Source organism: Cryptomeria japonica, chromosome 2, assembly GCF_030272615.1.
Source record: "Cryptomeria japonica chromosome 2, Sugi_1.0, whole genome shotgun sequence".
Taxonomy (NCBI): Eukaryota; Viridiplantae; Streptophyta; class Pinopsida; order Cupressales; family Cupressaceae; genus Cryptomeria; species Cryptomeria japonica.
In genome coordinates this window covers 672,193,418-672,215,040 of record NC_081406.1, presented here as the reverse complement: position 1 = coordinate 672,215,040, position 21,623 = coordinate 672,193,418, and the positions used below count along the sequence as shown (strand labels likewise).

The window sequence follows — 21,623 nt, the reverse complement described above, 5'->3', positions numbered from 1 at the left end:
GTCCTCAAAACTCGTTCAAATTTCACTGGTAGCTTCCTTGAAGGGTTCTCACTTTATTGCTTCATTCAGGTTTCACAAAACCCTAGGTTACTGACTCCATTTCTAAGTCTGAAGGATAAAAACCCTAAAATAGACAATACAAGCTTCCAGACCTGACCAAATTTACTCAAAACACTTGCAGACTTAACCAAAATTTGCTGAAAACTTGGGGACCTGGGGAGATTGAAGAAAATGCTACTAAACAACCCAAAAGACCACAACCAAAAGACCAAGTGGACCTAAAATGTAGGAGGTTCCCATTTGAAATGGGGTGATGTGTGATTAGGTCACATAAAATCCCCAAAGGGGATAGTTGCCTAGTGTTGGGCGCAAAACCTATGGGCACTTGCACAACTTTTACCTAAGGCAAGATTAAGAGGGTCTAATGCACCAGACAAAGCGGATTTTAGGTGTGTGAATGTACAAAAGGCAAGTAGAGCAGGTTTAAGACCCTCCATTGCACAAAGGTGGGTGGGATTTACATGTGCCCTTGCACAAAATCACAACGCATTTGAGAGATGTTCATACACAAGTAGGATGTAGAGTGGGCTTTAACAACATGTTTGCACAAGTTTGAGTGCATATAAGGTGTGGGACTGGGTATGCATAACTTTGATGCTAAAGTGCATTTGAATGGAGTGCTCACACAATGATCTTGCTCTAAAGTGCATATGACAAGGTTGTATGCACAAAAGACCTTAGGTGGATTTAATACCCCTCACTGCACAAGGTAAAGCGCATCTAGGTGAGCCTTGTGCACAAGAATGCATGAAGGTGGAGCACAATTAGGGTGTTGTCATGCACCAAATGATGGTTGAAGCCCCTTGAAGCCATACTTAGATAATTCTTTGAATGAAGACTTGCCTCATGAGGTCATCCTTGAGGGTTACACTATTGTACAAAGAGGGCAGATCTTAGGGGTCTTGTGCACTAAATAAAACATCAACGGATTTGACATATAGACATGCACAAGATGATGTAGGTTGGGCACATCATGGTGGTACGCTTGCACAACCTTGATCCTTACCCTACCCCTCAATGCTAGGCAAATAAAGAGGGTCCCTATGCACAAATTGCCTTGAGCACACTTGAAGGGTTGTTGTGCACAATACATGATTTGAGCGCATAAGAGGTAGGTGCTCGCACTACTCTCCGTCATGAGCGCATCCTAACCCCTTGCTTGTACAATGCAGGGCGGGTCCTAGGGGTCTCTATGCACTAACTAGTACATGGAAAAGGAGGTTGCTCCAGACTTGGACAAAATTTCATATTATTTCCCCACCTGGGTCTTGCACAAATTTGGACCTGTAATTTAGGACCTTACGCATTGTGCTTGCAATTCCGAGCAAGCTTACCACTTCTTACCCTTATGACCAAATTGACAACATTTTACAAACCTTGACCACTCATAACAACTTTGACAACATTGACAATTTTGACAACTTTGCAACTTTTGCAACCTAGCAATTTTGACAAGATTTTGCAACTACACCTTTACACCCCAATCTCGGACTGACAAAACACCTATCTCACAAGCAAAGGTTAAAGCCTACGATCATTGACAAGATAGGACAACTAAACCTAAAACACCTAAGTAGGAATGCAAAAAGTGGAGGTCCCCATTGGTAATGGGGCATGTATGTTTGCAACATAGCACTAACAAAGCTTTCTTCCTTTTATAGAGGTTGAAGGCCTATTATGGGCCCAAATTTTCTCCCAATTTTATCACATTTAAATTTGACCCCATTAATCATGTTCTCGATTGGCACTAGTGGTGGGTGAATTCCTCCATTCGAACAATGAGGTTCCATGAAAAGTGCATGCCTAAGTGTGGGAGTCCCAAGAAATTCTTGCTAGAAAGATCCAATGGTTGGAGGAAGCAGAGGTCAAGGGTTGGCAATACCAAGTGAGTAGGTAAGAAGGGGCCGAGGATTGAGGTTTTCGGATCTCTAATACTGGCATGGAAGCAAGGAATGGTAGATAGGTAAGATAATATGAGAAAGTCCAAAATATCACCCAAGGCTAGAAAGTGACTCAAACATCCTCATACTCAAGATAAGGGACATTACACTCTATAGGAGTGGCCATAGCCCTTAGGTGAAGAAGAGGTATGAAAATTGGCAAACACTTAAATATTGAGAGGAAAAAACACTCACCAAGAATGGCATTTTAGAATAATGGGGCTTATGAGCCTCCTTAGAGGGTTTTCCAATTGCTCGAGCAGTTTTTGGTGGAGCCACAACCACTTAAGCCTTTTCAATGGTTGGAGGATGAGTATGCACCACAAACACCAATGCCTTGGTAGGCTCACCAATGTTGGGACCAACATGAGAAATTAACTTAGAGAAAGCATAAGACCCCCTACTACTTCCTCATAACCACCTTTGTGATTGTTGATGTTAGTCTATCCTTCCTCATTATTTTTTGGAGGCATTTTAATCATCAGTTTGGAGGTTGATTTGGACTTGTGCCTAGCTAGCGGCGAATCCTTGATTGTATGTTCAAAGAGTTGCCACCAAATATAGGTATTTAGTTGACATAAAAATTCTTTGGACATGGTGTGTGTTACTAATTTATGTGTCAATGGTTTCCTTGCAGTCCTAGAATAAGTCCGTTTCCATGCAAACTTAGTGTTAAGGACAAGCCAAGCAGAACTTGTTGGCTTCAAGATATGCCACCCTCTCAAGAAAGGTGGCAATGCACTCTAGGAAAGGCCAATAAGGCAATGGAAAATTAAGGAACTCTAGCCAAACTAGTACTTAAAGAGTTTTCTGGTTAAACACAACAATCTCTGATCCAAGGGAAGAGAACTAGTAGAAAGCTATGAACATAACAAGTTCCACGCCTAAGAATAGCATCTACATGGTTAGCTTCAACAAAGTAGAAGAGGAAAAAACCCTTGGTTAAATTCTAGACAATATCCAATTTAACCCCATGATGGGCCCATGTGGTGTTAAGCATGCTTTTAGAAGGGATTCTTCCTCCAAGTACTCTATTATGAGAGTAAATTGTTCTAACCATTTGCAAGCACTATCAAAATCTAGAACCAAAAGAACAACATCCCAGTGAGTTTCAATACTCTTACTTTGTGGAAAACTTTTGGAAAAAATTTGGGCCTTCTTCAAAGACGGTGCCATCATGCATCACTCCAAGACCAGCTGCTTCAGCATGAATAACTAAACCATTTGGTTTGAGCACCATCAAATAGAGCTAAACACCCTAAGGGCAAGAAAACCTAAAACATTTCACAATAAATGCAGGAGAGTAAAATATCCCACTGAACTGTCGGAAGGCTGTATGAACAAAGGTAACCTAGTAAAGGAAAAAGCATCAGAACCGAACCAGCCTCTCTCTGTCTCTTGCTCTCATATTTTACATTTTCACTGCTAAACATAGTAGTAATATGTGTTGAGATATGACTGTCTCTTGAAACCTCTTACCCTTCTGTCTGGTAAAACATTTCTCCAAAGTTTTCAACAAAGCCGACACCCTTTGGCAAATTCTAGCAGATTTAGCAATTTTCTATTATATTATTTATGTCTCTTCATTTGTCATAAGTGTACTGATTTGAAGAGGTAGAAAACCCCATCTCTGCATCATAAGTCATGCCCAGACATATATTATCTTAAAAAGGCCTTTATGACTGATTTTTGCCTATAAATCAGTTTGGTTGAGCCTTGGCAGGTTTGTAATTCTTCACTGTGATCCAGACTGCATTCTTAAATACTGCCACGCTATCCCAGCTTTCAAAAGGTGTAATGTCTGCCTTCATTCAAGCTTCTGTGCACGTCTTCACAGCCTCAAAACATTTCCTAGAATTCTTTGAGAAAATACTATCCTAACATGCTACTAAAAAATCTTGTAGGTGTGAACAATAGGCAGCATAGTAATTGATATAAAATAATTCCATTTCTTAAACATCTGAACCATTTAAGACTATGCCCTCTACAAAATCACTTGAGCTCAAGTGCATAGATAGCTCTAATATCAAGAATGAAATTCATAATATTAAAGACTGGAAAAATGACTGTGTTATTGAGAAATAAGATTGTTTTTATACAATGAGAAAATCCATTTTAGCTGTTTGTACCTGTTGTGACCTAATTCACACATCGTCCCATCGCAGATGGGGACCGCCAGTTTTTCTGAGAGTAGGGTTTTGTCCTAGCTCTGCAGTTTCATAAGTCCATTTTCTGAGAGAGTTTTGAGTTTGAGTTTCTAAGATCATCCCAAGCCGAGTTGAGAAATCATGCTCAGAGTCATGTATGAATGTTGTAAAAGTGCTTAGAAGGTCTGAAGAACGAGCATCGCAATTGCTTTGGGTCATTTCTAACAACTTGCTATTTTTAGAAATTTCTGCTTTCTTCTGCTTTTTTGAAAGTAGCATCTGGGTTTTGTGCCTCAAGTCATTTCATCTCTGCCCATGTTCTTGAAATTTGAAAATCTTGTCTCTAGGTATAAAAAGCAAGGCTTCCAAATTTTTGCTTTTTTCTAAGATTAGGGTTTTGTTCTTTAGATCAAGTCAATCCTGCCCATGTCTTCAAATTTGAGAAATTTTGCCTCCAAATGTAAAAAGCAGGGTTTGCTTCTTTTTGCTTTTTTCTGAGATTAGGGTTTTGATCAGTGCCCATGTTCACGGATTTCGAAAATTTGGTCTTTAAGGGTAAAAAGCAAAATGCAAACCCTAATTAGGGTTTTGTTCCAAAAGATTAGCCATACGATCAGTGCCCATGTTCTCACATTTCGAAAAGTAGGTCTCCAAGTGCAAAAAGCAAAGTGGAAACCTTAATTAGGGTTTCATTCCAAATGAACTGTTGATCAAGTATAAGGGTAGCAGTAGGAGATGGCACATGAAAAATTTCGCCTAAGTTGAAGAAATGAAGATGGTCGATGATTAGTCAAGTTCGCCAAGGATCAAGGTTAGACAAGTGGAATGGCAAATGATCAATTAAGTCTGTCCAAAATATCCAAGCATGATCAAGGTTCGCCATGGCATAAGGAAGTTGTCCAAACCAAAATGTCCGACGCTCAATAAACTCCTACCAAAGGTTAATTAACTCTTGGCAAGGGTAAGTGAAACTCCTACATAAAGTTAAGAAGGCAAAATCAAGTTAAAAATAAGCTAAGGCATGAAAAGAGGTTGGAAGGAAAGTTGTCCAAGCACTTATCCAAGTTCGCCAAGGTTGGAAAGCATAAGACCTTTCAAAATTCGCCTAAGTTTGAGACAAAGCCAAGTTGGCATGTGAGTTGCCAAGTTGGCAATGACATGGCATATAAAAGCAAAGGTAAACGGGGTCCACTAGGAGTTAGAAGTGGAAACATGGTGACATGGCGTTTCTAGAAGGAAGTCAAATAAAGCATATCAAGAACATTCTCAAAATCGCCCAAGTAAAGGAATGAATAAGCAAATAAAGCAAGTGAATGTTAGAAACTTTCTAAATTTGCAAAGTTTGAAGAAAATCTTCCAATTCGCCTTCTAGAAGAAATCAATAAAACTCCCCAAAATTTGAAGGAGTTCTTCTAGAAGAAAGCAAAGGGTTCGAATTTCTTGAAGAGCAAATAAAGCACAAAGCAATAAAGCTTCTAGAAGCTGCTGAAGAAGCTATAAGACAAGGTTTTATTTCATTAACACTTCTTTTTTGCTATCAGAGTTCGCATATTCTGAGAGAGCAGAAATCGCAGCATGAACTCCTTCCAAAATTCGCCAAGGATGAGCAAAGAAAGAAGCTTCCAAACATAAAACACTTGATCAGATAATCAGATTCTTGATCAGAAACAGTAAAGTCTGCCATGGAAATAAGAAATCAAGCATGTCTTAGGGTTCGCCATGTTCACAGAAGATCAAACTGATATGAATAAATTCACACAAGTCATGGAGAAACAATCAGATTCATGATCAGACAGTAAAATTCACCTTGGAGATGAGAAATCAAGGGTTTAGAAGTCAGACAAGATTGTTTTATCAAACTTAGAATTCGCCATACTCAAAAAAGATCAGCAAATTCGCATGAAACTTGCCACAAACAGCAAGGTTTGAACTTGTCCAAGGCTCATCCATAATCATCATGGACAGCGAATTAAAGGATAGCAGATTGGAAGTTTTATGAGCACAAAGAAATATGTTCTTAGCATATTCCAAGCCTTCTAAAGTTTTTCTTGATCAAAGAGAAGGTAATCCAAATCTGCCATAAGGAATACAACTGAAATTTGTCCGAAGATGTGGAAAGTTCGCCCTTCCATATTCAAGAAAGAGAATTATCCAAATTTGCTCAAAAACAAGACATATCCAAGCAATGAAAAACTCCAATCCGAGTTTAATTAACTCCAATATGCAGCTAGGATTTAACTTAGCAAGGAAAGAAGAAATAAAGTAAGAAGAAAAATTGTCCAAACTTCTTTCATTTCCATCCTATCGAGCTAAGGTTTTGTCCAAGACACAAGACAAACATATCTAAGGACATGTAAACTCCGCCTTACCATAATCAAGGCCTTGTCCAAGCAGATCATGTCTTCAAAAGATGGCACAAACTCGGTCAAGTCCGCCCAAGACATAAAGCAAGGATGGCGAGATTCCTTCCAACCCCGCCCTATCAAGATAAGTTGTCATAAGATTGTCAAATTCCGCCAAGACAAGGGGAAGGATAACCTAGGAGGAAGAATAACACACAAGCAAAGCACTGTCAACACAAGATGATCAAAATCCGCCATGAATAGCAAGCACATATACATGCTCATCAAGACATGAAGACTAAAATAAATTCCAAGACAAAAACCCTAACATATCCAACCAAGACATAAGACAAGATTGAAAAATTGTCCAAACCTTTGTCCAAACACAAGTTGATTCATCCAAACGTAAATGGAATATGTGAAGATGCCTGACCAAAGACCTAAAATTGATCCATTGATCAGACATTAAAGCAATTAATTTGCTATCCCATGAAGAAAGATAATTTTGATTAAAATCCACATGAAATCAGACCAGCAAGATGGAAAATGAATTTATCACAAAATAAATTTTTAATTATTTTCCAAAATTAAGCTTATTTTTCAACACTTGGAAATATTTTCAAAATTTCAGGAATCTTGGAAATTAAAAGAAAGTTCTAGAAGATTCCTTGATTAAGATGAAATTTTGAGAGGAAAATAAACTTTCCATTTTGGAAAGACTTAAAACAAAAATAAAACAAAAAAATAATAATAAAACAAGAAAAACAAAAAAAAATAAAAAATAAAAAAATTCTAAGTTTAAGAACCCTAAGCTCTATATATTTTCAACCAATTCATTTCACAATTCACTATTCAGGTTGAGAATTTGGAGAGCATTAAAGAGAAGTTTTATCTCAAAATTTGTGATTTTAAAAATTCTGAAGAGAAATTTTCAGAGAGTGAAAATATTCTAGTGTTAGAGGTCAAGAAATTGAGTGTTTACGCTGATTTTAAGACAGATTTTCAGAGTAAAAGGTAAATTTCAGTCATTTAAAGATACAATTTGACCGAATTTTCTTACCTTTCTGTCTTATTTTCCTCAATTTTATCAATTTCTTGACCAAACCCTTCACTTTGAATCTGCTTTTTCACAAAAACTTAACCTTTTAACAGGCTGAAAGTGAGATTTTCATAGAAGAGGATTAAAAATCAGACTTAAATCTAAAAATAATATTAGTTTTTCAGGTGTTTTTCAGGTGGACGATCAAAGAAGCACCAATGAAGTTTGTTAGCAAGGGAGCACAGTTGAAATCCAAGATCAAATCCAAATGGAAGAACATCACTGACACAGATCTCAAACATGTTGATCTGGAGGAATTTAAGAAAAGAATGTATGGACATGATGGACACATTCCTACAACTATTGCTCGTAGAATGATGCACAATGGAATTGTCTAGGCAACTGGATTTCCACTAGCCAAGGAGTGTGTTGAGCTGATCGTTGAATGTGCCTTGCACTATAACGCACAATCAAGAGAGATAATTGCACCAGATGGAAGAGTCTTGGCTAATCTTTCAGAATTATGCATTGAAGAGACATTTGGCATACCAATCCATAATAAGGCTACCTACAAGACTAAGGAGCAAACCAAAAGGGTCTATGACAGTCAGTCTGAACCCTATGCTACGAATGTTAACAAGTCTTGGCTAGAGAAGAAAAGACCTCAAGGGAAAGTGCTAAAGCATCTGTTGTGTCCTTACTTCAAGGAAGAATATGGTGACATCATCCTGCTGCTGAACAGAATAATGGGCAGCCCTGAAGGTGCACTATTCCACGCATGAATGTATTATTTCATAGATGAAATCACCTTAGGAACCAAGTTATTCAATTGGTCCCGCATAATCAGTGACAACCTTCATGAACAGTTGATGAACTTGGAAAGGACAAAGACATTTTACATGAGTTCTTACATAGTCTATCTACTGGCTGTAACATACAGATATTAGGGACTGATTTGCAAAGGCACAGTTGGAGGTGCTGAGAATGAATTCAGATCATATGATTGTTATCCTCAGCTGCAACTCAAGGATAAAAGACATTTCAAACGAGCAAATGATGCATTCTTCATGTGCATCACAAGAACATTGCAAGGAGGTACTCATAAAAAACTTTCTCCTGAATCAAAAAGTCTTATTGGCAAGTACGGATCCTAGTTTATCCAGTTTCCAAAGTTCACTTATATCAGAATCCAAGGTTTCACTAGCTGTCCTTACCGATTGCCAATCTATCCAACCAACAAGATGGTCCTGTTGGAAGTTCTCAGACAGTTAGAATCATACCAGAGCTTCAAGAGAATAAGACAAAAGGCTGCTATCTCTTTTCCATTCTTTATTGGAAACATGTTAGAATCTTGTCCTTCAGCACAAGCAGCTGAAATAGATAGATTGGAGATGCAATGGTACTCTTTTACCTTTTACCAATCCAGGGCAAACTTTGATCCCCGCAGTAATATTGAATCAGTAGACGGAGAAAGATTTAGGAATAGGGTGGATATAGAAGACTATTGGGCAGATGCTGGTGATGAGTATGCTATCAAGAAAAAGATGTGGTCTAGGTTGCCAATTCGTTTAGTTGGGATCAATAAACTTTTCCCTGTGCCAGATCAAGTGGAGGAAAGTGAAGAATGTACTCAGACACGCTTTGATGGGAATGCACCTCTCCCTCCTATCAAATGGTCAAAACCTGAACATGCTGACCTAGCTACCCTGATGCGACCAGTAGAAAACTATTTCAGGTGGTGGGTTGATCAGTTGATCCAAAGGCTACGAAGAAAAAGAGTGAACTTGACATATGACTTTATGGGAGAAGCAGAGGAATGTTTGTCAAATGCTGAAGCTTCTCAAAGTGCCAGACAAATTGAAGGAACAAAACGAAAAGAAGTGGGAAGTTCTTTGAAAACTAAAGGAAAGGCAATTATGACTGAAGGACCTGTTCAAAAGAAGCATCTGCAAACTTAGATATATTGGCCATTGATCAATCATTGGCAGAGATGGAGATTTTTTCCCCAGTTCATGAGGAGAATGTAGAATCAGTCCATCAAGAAGATGAACAACCACCATCTCCTACTGGCATAGAAATTCTAGAATCAGAAAATGAGACGGATGATGAAGGAGAGTTTCAAGAAGGAATGATTTCCGCTCTCCAAGGTATTGCACGCAACCGAGAAATGGAAGGCAACCAAGAAGTAGAAGGCATTGAGCAACCCACAGTTCTTGATTGGCTGAATGAAAGGTTGAAAATAAACACACAAGTACTAGAAGAACAAGAAGAAGAAGACATAGCTGATTTCTTAGCCAGGTTATAGCAAACTACAGTAAAGAAGCCAGCCATATGGTTTTCCACCATCCAGAGAGATGAAGCAGGATGCAGGACAGTACAAATTGCAATGCCAAAGGTAGGCAAGGCAAAGGTAGACAAGGAAAAGGGAGATATTGGTCCCCATGAATATGAGATTACCACTTTTGACTTAGGCCCAAGCATAAAGTCCCAAGTAAAAGAGGACTTAGACAATTCAATTGCTTCCATGAAGGCAAAGCTGGATGAAGAGACAGAAAAGAAGAATGAGCATAAGAGAGAAGTTGAGCGCTTAAAAGAATATATTCGGCATTTGACTACTAAGCCACTTGATCAAGCAAATCCAGAGGCTCTCCCACTTTTGAATTCACAGCAGGTAGTCATAGGTTCTGAGGAAGAAGCAATGATAGCTAGAGAGACTAAAGATTGGATGGAAAGTATAAGGAAAGAAGCAGCCACGTTTATAGAAGGAATATCATCAGCATATGAACAAACCTCTTCTGTACTTTCCAGGATTGAGAACATGGCAAAAGTGTGGGCTGACTTCCAGGATATCCAAGATAGAATTATCTCATGCCTTAGAGAGCTAAAAGGAATCCCACCACAAGAATTAGTTAATGGAAAAATAATTGAAGCAAGGGCTGCCTATGACTTCAATAGTTGGCACTGGGTGCTAGTTGCACAGAATGAAGTCTTAGAAAAAGTAAAGGTTGATGCTGACAGAATAGAAGGGCAGATAAAGGCAATTCAGGACAAGATTTTCCTTATAGTTGCAGAGATACTTGGGAAAGAACCTATCCGAGAAAGGGATATGCAGTTGGAGAATCTGAAGGTCAGAACTCAAGACATCTTCTTTGCCATCACAGGACCAGTCTTGAAGAGTAATTTGGCTAAGGCGTCGAACCTCCTGTCCATCAGAGATGCTTTTCATTAACAAGAACTGGATTGGGAAATCACTTTTGCTCTAAGTGCAGATGACTTGGAAGGATTAGAATTCAGGATCGACATGTTGCCACATGTCACAATGGAGGAAGTTGACCAGATTGTGTCCAGGTTCATCGAATATCAGAAGAAGGGGGTACAATCCTAAAAGATAGCATCTTGTGCCACTTGTCTTATTTGCAGTTGATCTTGGATCTATTTTTGGGAAACTTTGATTAGGGTTAGGTTGTCTTGATCTAGACCGTTGATCTTAGATTGATCTCAGCCATTCATTTGTTTTCAAAAACTATATATAAACTTATTCTCAGAGCTATTTGAGTAATAAAAGTTCATTATCAGTATTGTTTTGAAATCTTTTTATTGCTAAATGGTTGCATGGTTGCATATTCCCTTCAACACTTAGATTAAATTTGCTTAAGTTATTTGCTTTGAAGTTGTTAGATGAATGAAGGATTGATAAGTTTAGATGGGTGAAATTTTGCTCATACTTTTGTTGGATGGATGATTTTCATTCAATGAGTAAAGTTAGCCTGAGCTTTTGATATGGATGATAAACTTATGCTTTGAGTAATATTGTTCAATTGTTGGTATTATTCATGAGTGTTAAAACCTTAAGAACAACCCTAGAAGATTGCACCCACTTTGCGTAGTTGTCCCAGTGTTGCAAAACAAAGTGTAGTTACCAGTTTCACCCAGTCTTTACCATCTCTTGAGTTCATAGGAATAGCTTAGAAGTAGTTAAAATTCCTAAACCCTCATCCTTTTTTATCTTTTTTTTTAAGTCCTAAATTAGAAAATCCAAAAAAAACAAAGAGCAGTCATTGATCAATTCGCCTAAGTCTGGCTTGTGAATGATACCAGTTGATAAGCGTAAGTCCCCCTTGAGATTTTCAGCATACACTACCCAAGAAGCTATCCCACTAAAGTCGCTTGTTCGCACATATAGACCTTGGAATCACGATATGATTTTTATGCAATCTTAGCATAAGCGGTGGTTTTTCAATACAGGATAGAGTATCCTTGTGGTATTTTATTCTAATGTTTGGTAGATGATAAAACAGGCACCAATAGTACCCAACACTTTATGTTATTATGACCACTTTATTAGCCAGTTTCAAACTAAACATACTCTCATGTGATGCTGATACTCCAACAAACAGAAAGCTTACTCCTATTCAATCATATATTTTTTCTGTTTTAATCTATTCCCTTTATTATGTCAATTTTTCAGTTAATCCAGTTTCTTCTTCAAAGACAAGTTTCCTTGAGATGGGCAGTTTTCAGCAAAAAGCTGCTGCTCAGCAATGAGCTCTCGAAGCTGTTGAGTGGTTCTTAAAGTAATCATATCCCTGAGATTAATAATGAGTCATCCCCACTTAGATGTGTTTCTTACATTAAAGTCTGCTAGCCCTCGGTTTTAGCCTGTCAAAATATAAATAATAAGCCAACTCTAGCCCTTGTGTAAGTGAAAAAGAAATTAATTTCATCTCTCACATGCCAAGAAAGAATAATCACCTGGAAACTTGGGTTCAGGGACTTGGATCACATCCCCATACCCATATTTCCTGACAATCATGCATGAAATATTTCAGACAGTTGATGAGAAAGATAATGTGACTAGAAACTACTTGAAAGTAAATAAATTAGAACCAAACTATTTGAAAGTAAATAAATTAGAACCAAACTATTTGAAAGTAAATAAATTAGGACAGCACAAACAAATAACTGAAGACTGAGATAATGCCTTCTATAAACACTCATTGACCTGCAAGCCTTCTATCCTCTTGATCTAGTTTTAATTGTTTTTCTTATTCTGTTCTGAACAGTAATCATGGATTACATAAGCATAAATGTCACAGACTCAGGGACTTAAAGCTATGTAGGTTTTGCAAGTTTGTCCTGTATAAAAACTATTTTGAAACCATCTAAACTCTAGACAAAGACAATAATAACATATCCAGCAAGGACACCTACCACAAGAGCACAACTCTGTGTTACTATTAACAGTTCAGGATGTAATAAAGGAAAATGAAAACTGGGGTATTCTAGCTTCCATCCCCATAAATAAAAATTTTCTGCTGGACTTCCAAAAGTTACATCATTTGCTTGTAATAAAGATTTTATTTAATCATTAATGATATACAACTTCAAATTTCTGAAAACAGGTGAAGCATAAAACTATAAATGCAGCACCTTACAGCCAAGTCCTCTATCACACATTTCGCCAAACTTAGCTAAGTTGTAAGAAGAAAAAGCTATATCTGTTTGCCCACAAGCTTGTGGTATTTATATGATGTACCCACTACTGACGATCTACTTCAAGGGTGTGTAGACTGAAAACATTGAATACGATTAACCACACCTTAATGTCCCTGTGAATCACCGGAGGCCTTAGATCACCCAAATATCTCAAAATATCCAGTACCTGTAACATCATCCCCAAAACTAACTGATCAATATATTCTTCTACAAAGTCGAGGAAACATTGGTAACGAAACATGTGAATAAATTTTCAACACGATATAATCTATCATTGACACTGTTAATATTTATCATTACCTTTATGGTGACCTCCTTGATTTCCTTTTCAGATACATGCCAGCCACTTTGTACAAGGTCTGCCAAAGATTTTCCACTAGCAATCTTTTGAACAATGTAAAAAACGCGATCTCTATCAGTATCGACCTGTGAAACGTACACTGTAACCTATCAATTGAAAGAATTGTAAACATCTAGAATTTTAAAGTATGAGAATTGGTTTTTTCAGGACAATGAAATTCAGTATATAATATCAAAGCAACAATGATAAAAAAAAATCAATCTAGTGTTGAGATCCAACTCATTATTCAGATGGACTTCAAACCTCTATATGTCAGCATTAGGGTATGTATGAAGACCATATGATGAATGCATTCCAAATAGAGCCCAGACATAAGGAAAACATCAGACTGAAAAGATATCTTACTCGAGTATCTTTAAAAGAAGTTTAAGAACGCTTGAAAATTTTGAACTCTTTATTAATGCCCATGAACAACTATTAAAGACTAATGTGACTGTCATTGAGTTACAAAACTGAAAATTAAAAGTTACTACTCAACACATATTTAATAGAAAATTGGATAACTTATGCAGCTATGCTTGTAATATGGTATATCTCAGGATGACAATAAGTTCATTTTCCATCTTCAAACAGAACAGTAAAATGAAATAAATTTTTAGTGATAAGCTTCACATAGATCTGAAAAGTAACCCTTTATTTCTTCTTTTTTCCAATCCAGGGTTTTAATACAAATATGGTATTGCATAATAAATGTGAATATTGTTGCACAAGTTCAACAAGAGGTTATAAACAAAGTTGCAAGACTCATACTCATCAAGGAAGGTAACTTAAGATGTGGGTGCTCATATTTTTCAGAATTATAAATCAGGTACAACTTTATGCCTTCAAATAGTTCCATACTAGTTAAAATTCTCACTCAAGATACTCATGAGCTTTAGGGACCATCTTCAGAAACATAGTAACCATAACTGCAACACATAAGATCTATCGTACAACAGAAATGAAGCAAATCTGTCCACTTACACCAAAACTTTTTTGGCTTATAAATTGATAGGCTATAAAGATGTCAACTCATGGACATTAGGTGCCATATATGGTTCTATTCTGTTTGCAGTCACCATTACCATCCTGCACTTGGTCAATGGCATCACTTCACCCACCCATATAGTACTAAGTCTTCAAAATATTAAATTTATCCACTCATTGTGGAAACTATGAAGATTATTGCAGAAGGAAGGAATACAACATAAGCTGAGATCCAAAAATAAACAACTCCAAGCAAGTATGGCACACAAGAATAAGACATAAGACATTGTGTCGATGCCCATAGGATAAAAGTATCACTTTGAATATATAACGGAAAGGAATGAGATATAAACAAATATCTGAGCATGCCTATATATAAAAATCTAAGTCGGTGGAAATAAATGAGACTAACAAGGCTCAATATAGATTACACAATGAAAATGGTGTGCACAATTAAGTGGACCATAAATAAGTACACAGAGAAAGGTCCCCCTTAGACCTGAGCCAACATTTATACAATCCAACATCCCCCTTTAGGATTGACCATCAATGTCATATCCCCTTCTCAAATTTACTTATATTTTCCAAATTTTAAATCAAATACAAACACTTCGGAGCTTTTGATCACCAAGTTCTTGAAATCGGGAAAGGTAAGAGCATATGGGGTCTAAATGTAGAATTGATGATGTAGCCTAAATATTACTAGCTGGCAGCAAGCCACTGAATAGTAAAAAATAATTTCTACAACAACCAAATAAACTAAATAGCACAAGACCCAAACAGCAAACAACCTTGCACATAAGCTTCACCTACAACCTACAACAATTCAACACAAAGAAAGTCTATTTTGCCCCAATTTGAAAAATGAATCTTCACAACTTTGGAAGTTAATCTAGAAAGGCAAATGAATAGAAAGTCACTAATCTAAAACAGCCACACACTCCACAGAAAACCATACCAATTTTGAAAATGTAACTCCACACAAAGTCTCCTGAAATCCTGCAAATGCATGCGCGAACTAAAAAACAATGAAGAACCAAATGCAATCTCTAGATGAGAATTCCCTCAAGAAAAAAAGGGTTTTTGTCCTCTGATTCTGTTGTGCGTTGCACACGCTCCCTGTCGCCGACAGGGTCCCCCCTTTCCTGTTTTGAGTTTTTGATCGTTGTCCCGAGGATCCAAGCAGAGTTTCTCGTGTCTCTTCGAGCGAGTTCGTGACCAGTCCGTAAGCTGATCGACGTTGGAGTAATGAACCAGTGAATCCTCCTGACTGATCCGACTTTCGGGCGTGAATGCCGAAAGCTTTGTTCCAAAATTTTAAAAGATTGCCTTGGATAGGCGTAAGATGGTAAGAACTAACGGACCCCGCCAACCCAGAGCTATAAGGCCAATTGCATAAAGTTTGCTACCCGACCCTTGCGAGGTTTGGGCAAAAGATGATTTTCGCCTCCTAAAGGATCAAATTGCTTGGCCGAGTGCCTGGGTATTTTGATGCCTCCCAAGTCTAAATTAGTGGAGTCTGGCGAAGTTGGTGGGAGGTCCGACATTCTGTGTAAGTTTCCAAAATCCTCTAAGGAGCAGATCCCTCCCCCCCCGAGATCACCAATATAGGAGAACGATTTTCGGACCCCAGGTCCGAAGTTTTTAATAAAGGCGCTCACATTTCCAACCTTAGGTCCGAAGTTTTTAAAACAAATAAAAACGCGGAGGCGAGAGCGAAGTTTTAACAAAAGCGAAGTTTACAACCTAAAGGCGCTCACTTTTGGACCCCAGGTCCGAACTTTTACACAGCGAAGTTTAAAACTAAAGGCGCTCACATTTCCAACCTTAGGTCCGAAGTTTAAAAAACGAAGAAAAACGCGGAGGCGAGAGCGAAGTTTTAACAAAAGCGAAGTTTACAACCTAAAGGTGCTCACTTTCGGACCCCAGGTCCGAACTTTTACACAGCGAAGTTTAAAACTAAAGGCGCTCACATTTCCAACCTTAGGTCCGAAGTTTTAAAAACAAATAAAAACGCGGAGGCGAGAGCGAAGTTTTAACACAGCGAAGTTTACAACCTAAAGGCGCTCACTTTCGGACCCCAGGTCCGAACTTTTACAAAAGCAAAGTTTACAACCTAAAGGCGATCACTTTTCGGACTTTAGGTCCGAAGTTTTAAAAACGAAGAAAGACGCGGAGGCGAAAGTGAAGCGCGTTGATGAAGTCCGAGTTTAGGACCATTTAAGACACCAAACGCCCATCTTCGGACCCCTGAAGTTATGTCGTGGAGCTCACTTTTCGGGCTTGAGGTCCGAAGTTCGTAAAGCTTTTAAACCGCGAAGCCAGAGCTCAGCGCAAACCACACCCTTTAACGGAGGTCCGAAGTTCGTAAAGCTTTTAAACCGCGAAGCCAGAGCTCAGCGCAAACCACACCCTTTAACGGAGGTCCGAAGTTCGTAAAGCTTTTAAACCGCGAAGCCAGAGCTCAGCGCAAACCACACCCTTTAACGGAGAGCCGAAGCTTTAAACCACGAAGCCAGTTTCAGCGCAAAGTGAAGTCTTAAACCACGGAGAGTCGAAGCTTTAAACCATGAAGCCAGTTTCAGCGCAAAGCGAAGTCTTAAACCACGGAGAGCCAAAGCTTTTAACGCGAAGCCGAAGTTTTAAACCCAGGTCCGAAGCCACGAAGGGGAAGTGCAAAAGTTTTTTTTTAGAAACTGAACGAGCAGGTTGAGATCTCCATGGTTGCAAATAGCGTCCAAGCTCCGAATTTCGTGCAGACCGAGTGAAGCCAGGTTAAATCCAAAGCCTCCAAATTTGTCCAAATCCAAAGTTAGAAAGAATGCAATTCAAAATTTGAAAAAGCTCTCAAATCCGAAAAACAAGGAGGTAAGACGCCGCATTACCCTCCCGTCAACCATTTAAAATTCAGATTGCCAAGGATAGAACCGTGTGAAATTGATAAATCCTCTTTCATCCACCAAGCCGCGAAAATTTAAATAGGAAGGATAACCGTTGGGATTCAAACTTTGCAGGATCGTCCGTTCACTTCGCGCGACGAGGTCGGGCAATCTCTCATCATCCGCTCCCATCAGGTAAGTACTCTTTAACGCGTATGGTCATTTAAAATGTGTAAATCAAATAGGCAAATGCGCAAAATTTGAAATGCTTGGAGTCTGCATCTCCTTTTTATAAAACGTTATTCGAACATCCGAAATTTAGGATTCATTCCCGAGGTTTAGCCAGAAACTGCATCTCTTTTCAAATTAAAATTTCTCATGTTTTGCCTCTGTTGAAAATTAATCCAAAAATCCGAAAGTGATAATGCGTAGTCATAAATCTTCAGGAATATGATGCTGTTAAAGTTAATCAAGTTGTTAGCCAAAATGATATTTAAACTAATCCCGGTCTGCTGAAACACTTCTGTTATTATCTAACCCGCATTATCGTTCTTGTATCACCTTGTAATCCGTGTCTGGCTGTGCAGGATAAATGCCTAAATCGGCAGCAGAATCATCAAAAACACCCGCTGCAGCCGAAACCTCACGAGCATCCAAATCAGACATCCCGCGGAAAGTTGAAAGAATGAAGTATCAATATCAGAGGGGAGGATTAAGAGAGTCGAAGGTCCAGAGCGTCTGGGACAACATTGGTGACACCGACCTTGGCCACATTGATATTCAGGACTTCAGGAATCGGGTCTTCTCACCCAACGCATATGGCAGGCCTAGGCAAATGGTGGAAAGTGGCATCGCCCAAGCAGCAGGTTTTCCTCCAGCAATCTAGAACTATGAATTAGTAGTGGAGGCTGCTCGGCATTACAAACCAAAGTCCAGATTAGTGCTTCTGGAAGATATGACTATCGCCGACTTCTCCCCTGAGGCTATCGGTGATGCATTTGATATCCCCTTTCCAAATAATCCCATAGCTACAACAATGGACGAGGCGCAAGGGGCATATGATATGAACCCGGCCCGATGCAGGGCATTGATTAACGAAGAATGGTTCAAGGAGAAAAGGCCTCCGAACACCAGGATTGTGAAAAAGACCCCCAGGAGTGACTTTCATAATGAACATGGGGACATGGTCACCTTACTCAGCCGAGTCATGGGACTTCCTAAGTCCAGCTACTTTGAAGAGTGGATGTTCTATTTTACCGAACAGGTCTTTGCCGGAAAGTCTAAGTTTGACTGGGCCCAGATCATAAGTGATAACATCCACGCTCAGCTGATTGAGCTCGAGACAAAGAAATACTTCACCATGACCTCCTATTTGGTCTATATGTTCGCAAAGAACCAGCCACTGCCAGGGTTAATAATGAAAGGTGAGATCGGGAATGGGCCTGGTCAGGTGAAGGTTTATGATTGCTACCCGCAGCTGCATTACCAGGATATAGCTCAAAGGGAAAAGAACAGCCCGGCTTACGCGGTTGGTCAGTACGAACGCGTCAATGACGCCTTCACAATGCGCCTAGTCAGGCTAATGCAGGGAGGGTTACACATAAGGCTCTCAGAGCAAGCTACCACTTTAGTGCAGAGGTATGGGGCCTGGTTCATTCAGTTCCCAAGGTTCTCCTACATCCGAATAGCTGGCTTCGATGGTGCCCCCCTTCGACTTCCGCGGTACCCAACCAATAAAGTAGTCCTCATAGAGGTGGCAAGGCAATCACGCCCTGCCGGCATATTACTACGAGAGAGCAAGCAGGCTGGATTCGCATTTCCTATGATCATAGGCAGCCATGATGTCCAATTGAAAAACCCCCACCCTAGCAGAGGAGTCCCTTGCGGAGCTAGCCTCTTATGGCCTACAGGAACATTTCCCAAGGAAATGTTTTGATCATGACAATTTGGTGAAGAGAGCTTACGGTAGGCGCTACAGAGTAAAGGAGTCAATTGAAGATTATTGGAAAAATTGCTCCGATGACTACGAAGTCAGGCGACAGGAATATTCTAGATTGAGTGTGCAGCAAATGCGACTCTTTGAGTACCGTCAGGTCCCGGATCAGCTCACGGACTCGGGGAACTGCCTCCAAGTCCGAGAATTCGAGGCAGTAAGGCACCTCTTGCCAGGCGTTGATTGGTCTCAAGACCCAATCACGGATTTCGAAGCAGTCATGGCAGCCCCGGCAAGATACACAGATCAATGGTTACATCACCAGATCGAGAGGCTAGTCCATGAGGGGGTCCAGTTTACTTACCATCTGATGGGCAGTTTCGACTCTCAGTCTTCCGAAGACGAAAGGACATCAACTGAGAAACCAGAGAAAAGAAAGAAAGCTAAGGCTTGCAGAGGGACTTGAACGTCCAAAAGAACAAGAAGGGAGAAGATTCCCATAAGGAGGCCAGAGGCCACTTCATCTTCAAAGGACCCCAGTTCGTCCGACGACGCCATAGAATTGGATTGCATACCTGCTCCGCCTTCCCAGAGCGACATAGATGCATTCAAAGCCAATGATCCTCCTGCACCAGATATGCCGGACACCGAGCAAAAAGGCCCCAATTCGACCAAGCCGGGTGACCAAATAAAGGAAGGAGAAATCCCATCCACCCAGGGGATCGAAGTGCATGAACCTACCCAGCAGAGCCGTCACGAATTGCTACTCCTCCATGCAGCCAAGGACGACTCGACTGTCGAAGGGGAACAAAGAACAGACGAGATTCATGAGCTCGAGAGAACCAAGGAGTAACCGTCACAGGAGGATGTCAGACAATTGTTCAGTGAAATAGGGGAGAACTCAGATGCAAACAAGGAGCTTCCTCCTTCTTTCACCCCTCCGATGGCGGGACAGCTGCTAATTTGTGATCAGCCGGTTGAGAGCATGGGAGAACAAGGTGCTAACTTAACCCTATCCTCAACCCAGACGGTGCCTCAAGAGTGGCTGATCGCCAGAGCTCAGCGCAGGGCGGCCACCAAGGCACCCATCGATCTAGAGGACATCTTCTCACGAATAGATCAAGCAAAAGCTAAAGGGAAGAAGAAACCAAGAACATACTCTAAGATAACCAGGGATGAGCAAAGGAACCGCACTCTTCATATTGCCACCCCGCCCGTGAACAAGCCAGCAGATCAAATAACACTGGCAGATTATAGCATTACGACTGTCCCCATCGGACGAGCTACAAAAGAGCAAGAAAAGGAGGAATTTAAGGACTCAGTGCAGAACATACTCAGACAGCTCGAGGAAATCACTGCCGAAAAGGATATGTATCGGGCCCGTGCTGAACAGGCCGAGGGATACATCGATAAGCTCCTACGGCCATTACACAACCCCTCCGAATCCCATATTCCCCCAATAGCATTGGCGCAAAGGACCACAACTGAATTTGAAGGAATTCGGGATACCGCAAAGGCCGTCAAGGAATGGATGCAGGACATCAAGAAAAAGGGAGAACACATCCTCAGAGAAGTAAAGGAAATGGCTCTCCATCGAGAGCTCACTCTAGTCAGGCTGTTGGAGGTAAAGAGGGAATCCCTTCACATGCATGAAGTAGCGGCCTCTACCCTTCCCCTCATAAGAGCTCTTTTCTGGACACATACACAGATTCCCACACTGCCTGACATCCTAGATCCCCATGGCATTAGTGTTCTCAAGGAATGGTACTGGACCGTCACCATGAAGAACGATGCCCAGGAAATTATTGACAAAGAAAATGACGCATGTGAGGCAATTCTGGGGAACATGCAAGAACTAGGCAAGACCATCCTCCGATCAATGGTTTCAAGGTGGATAAATGACCTATCCGACAGTGTAATCCGGCCGGATTGGGAGGAAAGGTTGGGAGCAGATAAGGTTTCTTATTCCATTGAAGACTTGAGTTTTGCTGGTCAGTTCCATTCAGACATATTGTGCTTCGAGCGTAATCGCTCCAGCTGGAAGGACGGTTTAAGGCACGTGGACCAGTATCTCGAAGGCATGCAGTACAAAATTCGCCACCCTCCCATGCCACCTTTTAGTCTCCTCTTCCAATTATGTATCAAGTTTCAGGAATATGTTCGCAAGGAACGAGCGGCAGGTCGTGATTTATGGCAGGAATACCTGCATGATGAAGACCAGTTTCTACAGAAAGAATGTGAAAGCAAAATAGAGAAAGTAGTTTCTCAAAAATGCCTTTTTCCCTCCAAGTCTTAAAAGTGCACTTTTGTCCCAAAAAGGTGACAGTTGACTTCTGGTCAACATATTGTAAAGTTTTTTTTGTACACCTTTTTTTGGATTATTCCAATTGTTGTAATTATCCTTTTTTGGGTAGTTATTGCTCCCTTTGGGGTGGTTGTTGATATTTAACCCCCATTTAT

At 40.0% G+C, this 21,623-nt stretch overlaps 1 protein-coding gene across 4 annotated transcripts in view; it reads right to left on the bottom strand.

Moving 5' to 3' along the window:
- The window catches only part of LOC131034044 (uncharacterized), a 279,391-nt gene that overhangs the window by 199,395 nt on the left and 58,373 nt on the right, over positions 1-21,623 (bottom strand). For 3 of the 4 annotated variants that reach the window (XM_059216828.1, XM_059216831.1, XM_059216830.1), the window contains 2 exons: positions 13,325-13,450; positions 13,128-13,190 (listed from right to left, as the gene is read on the bottom strand). In XM_059216828.1, coding sequence (XP_059072811.1) covers positions 13,128-13,190; positions 13,325-13,450 — 189 coding nt within the window. The remainder of the gene's footprint in view (positions 1-13,127; positions 13,191-13,324; positions 13,451-21,623) is intronic. The other variant, XM_059216829.1, reaches the window with a different exon arrangement.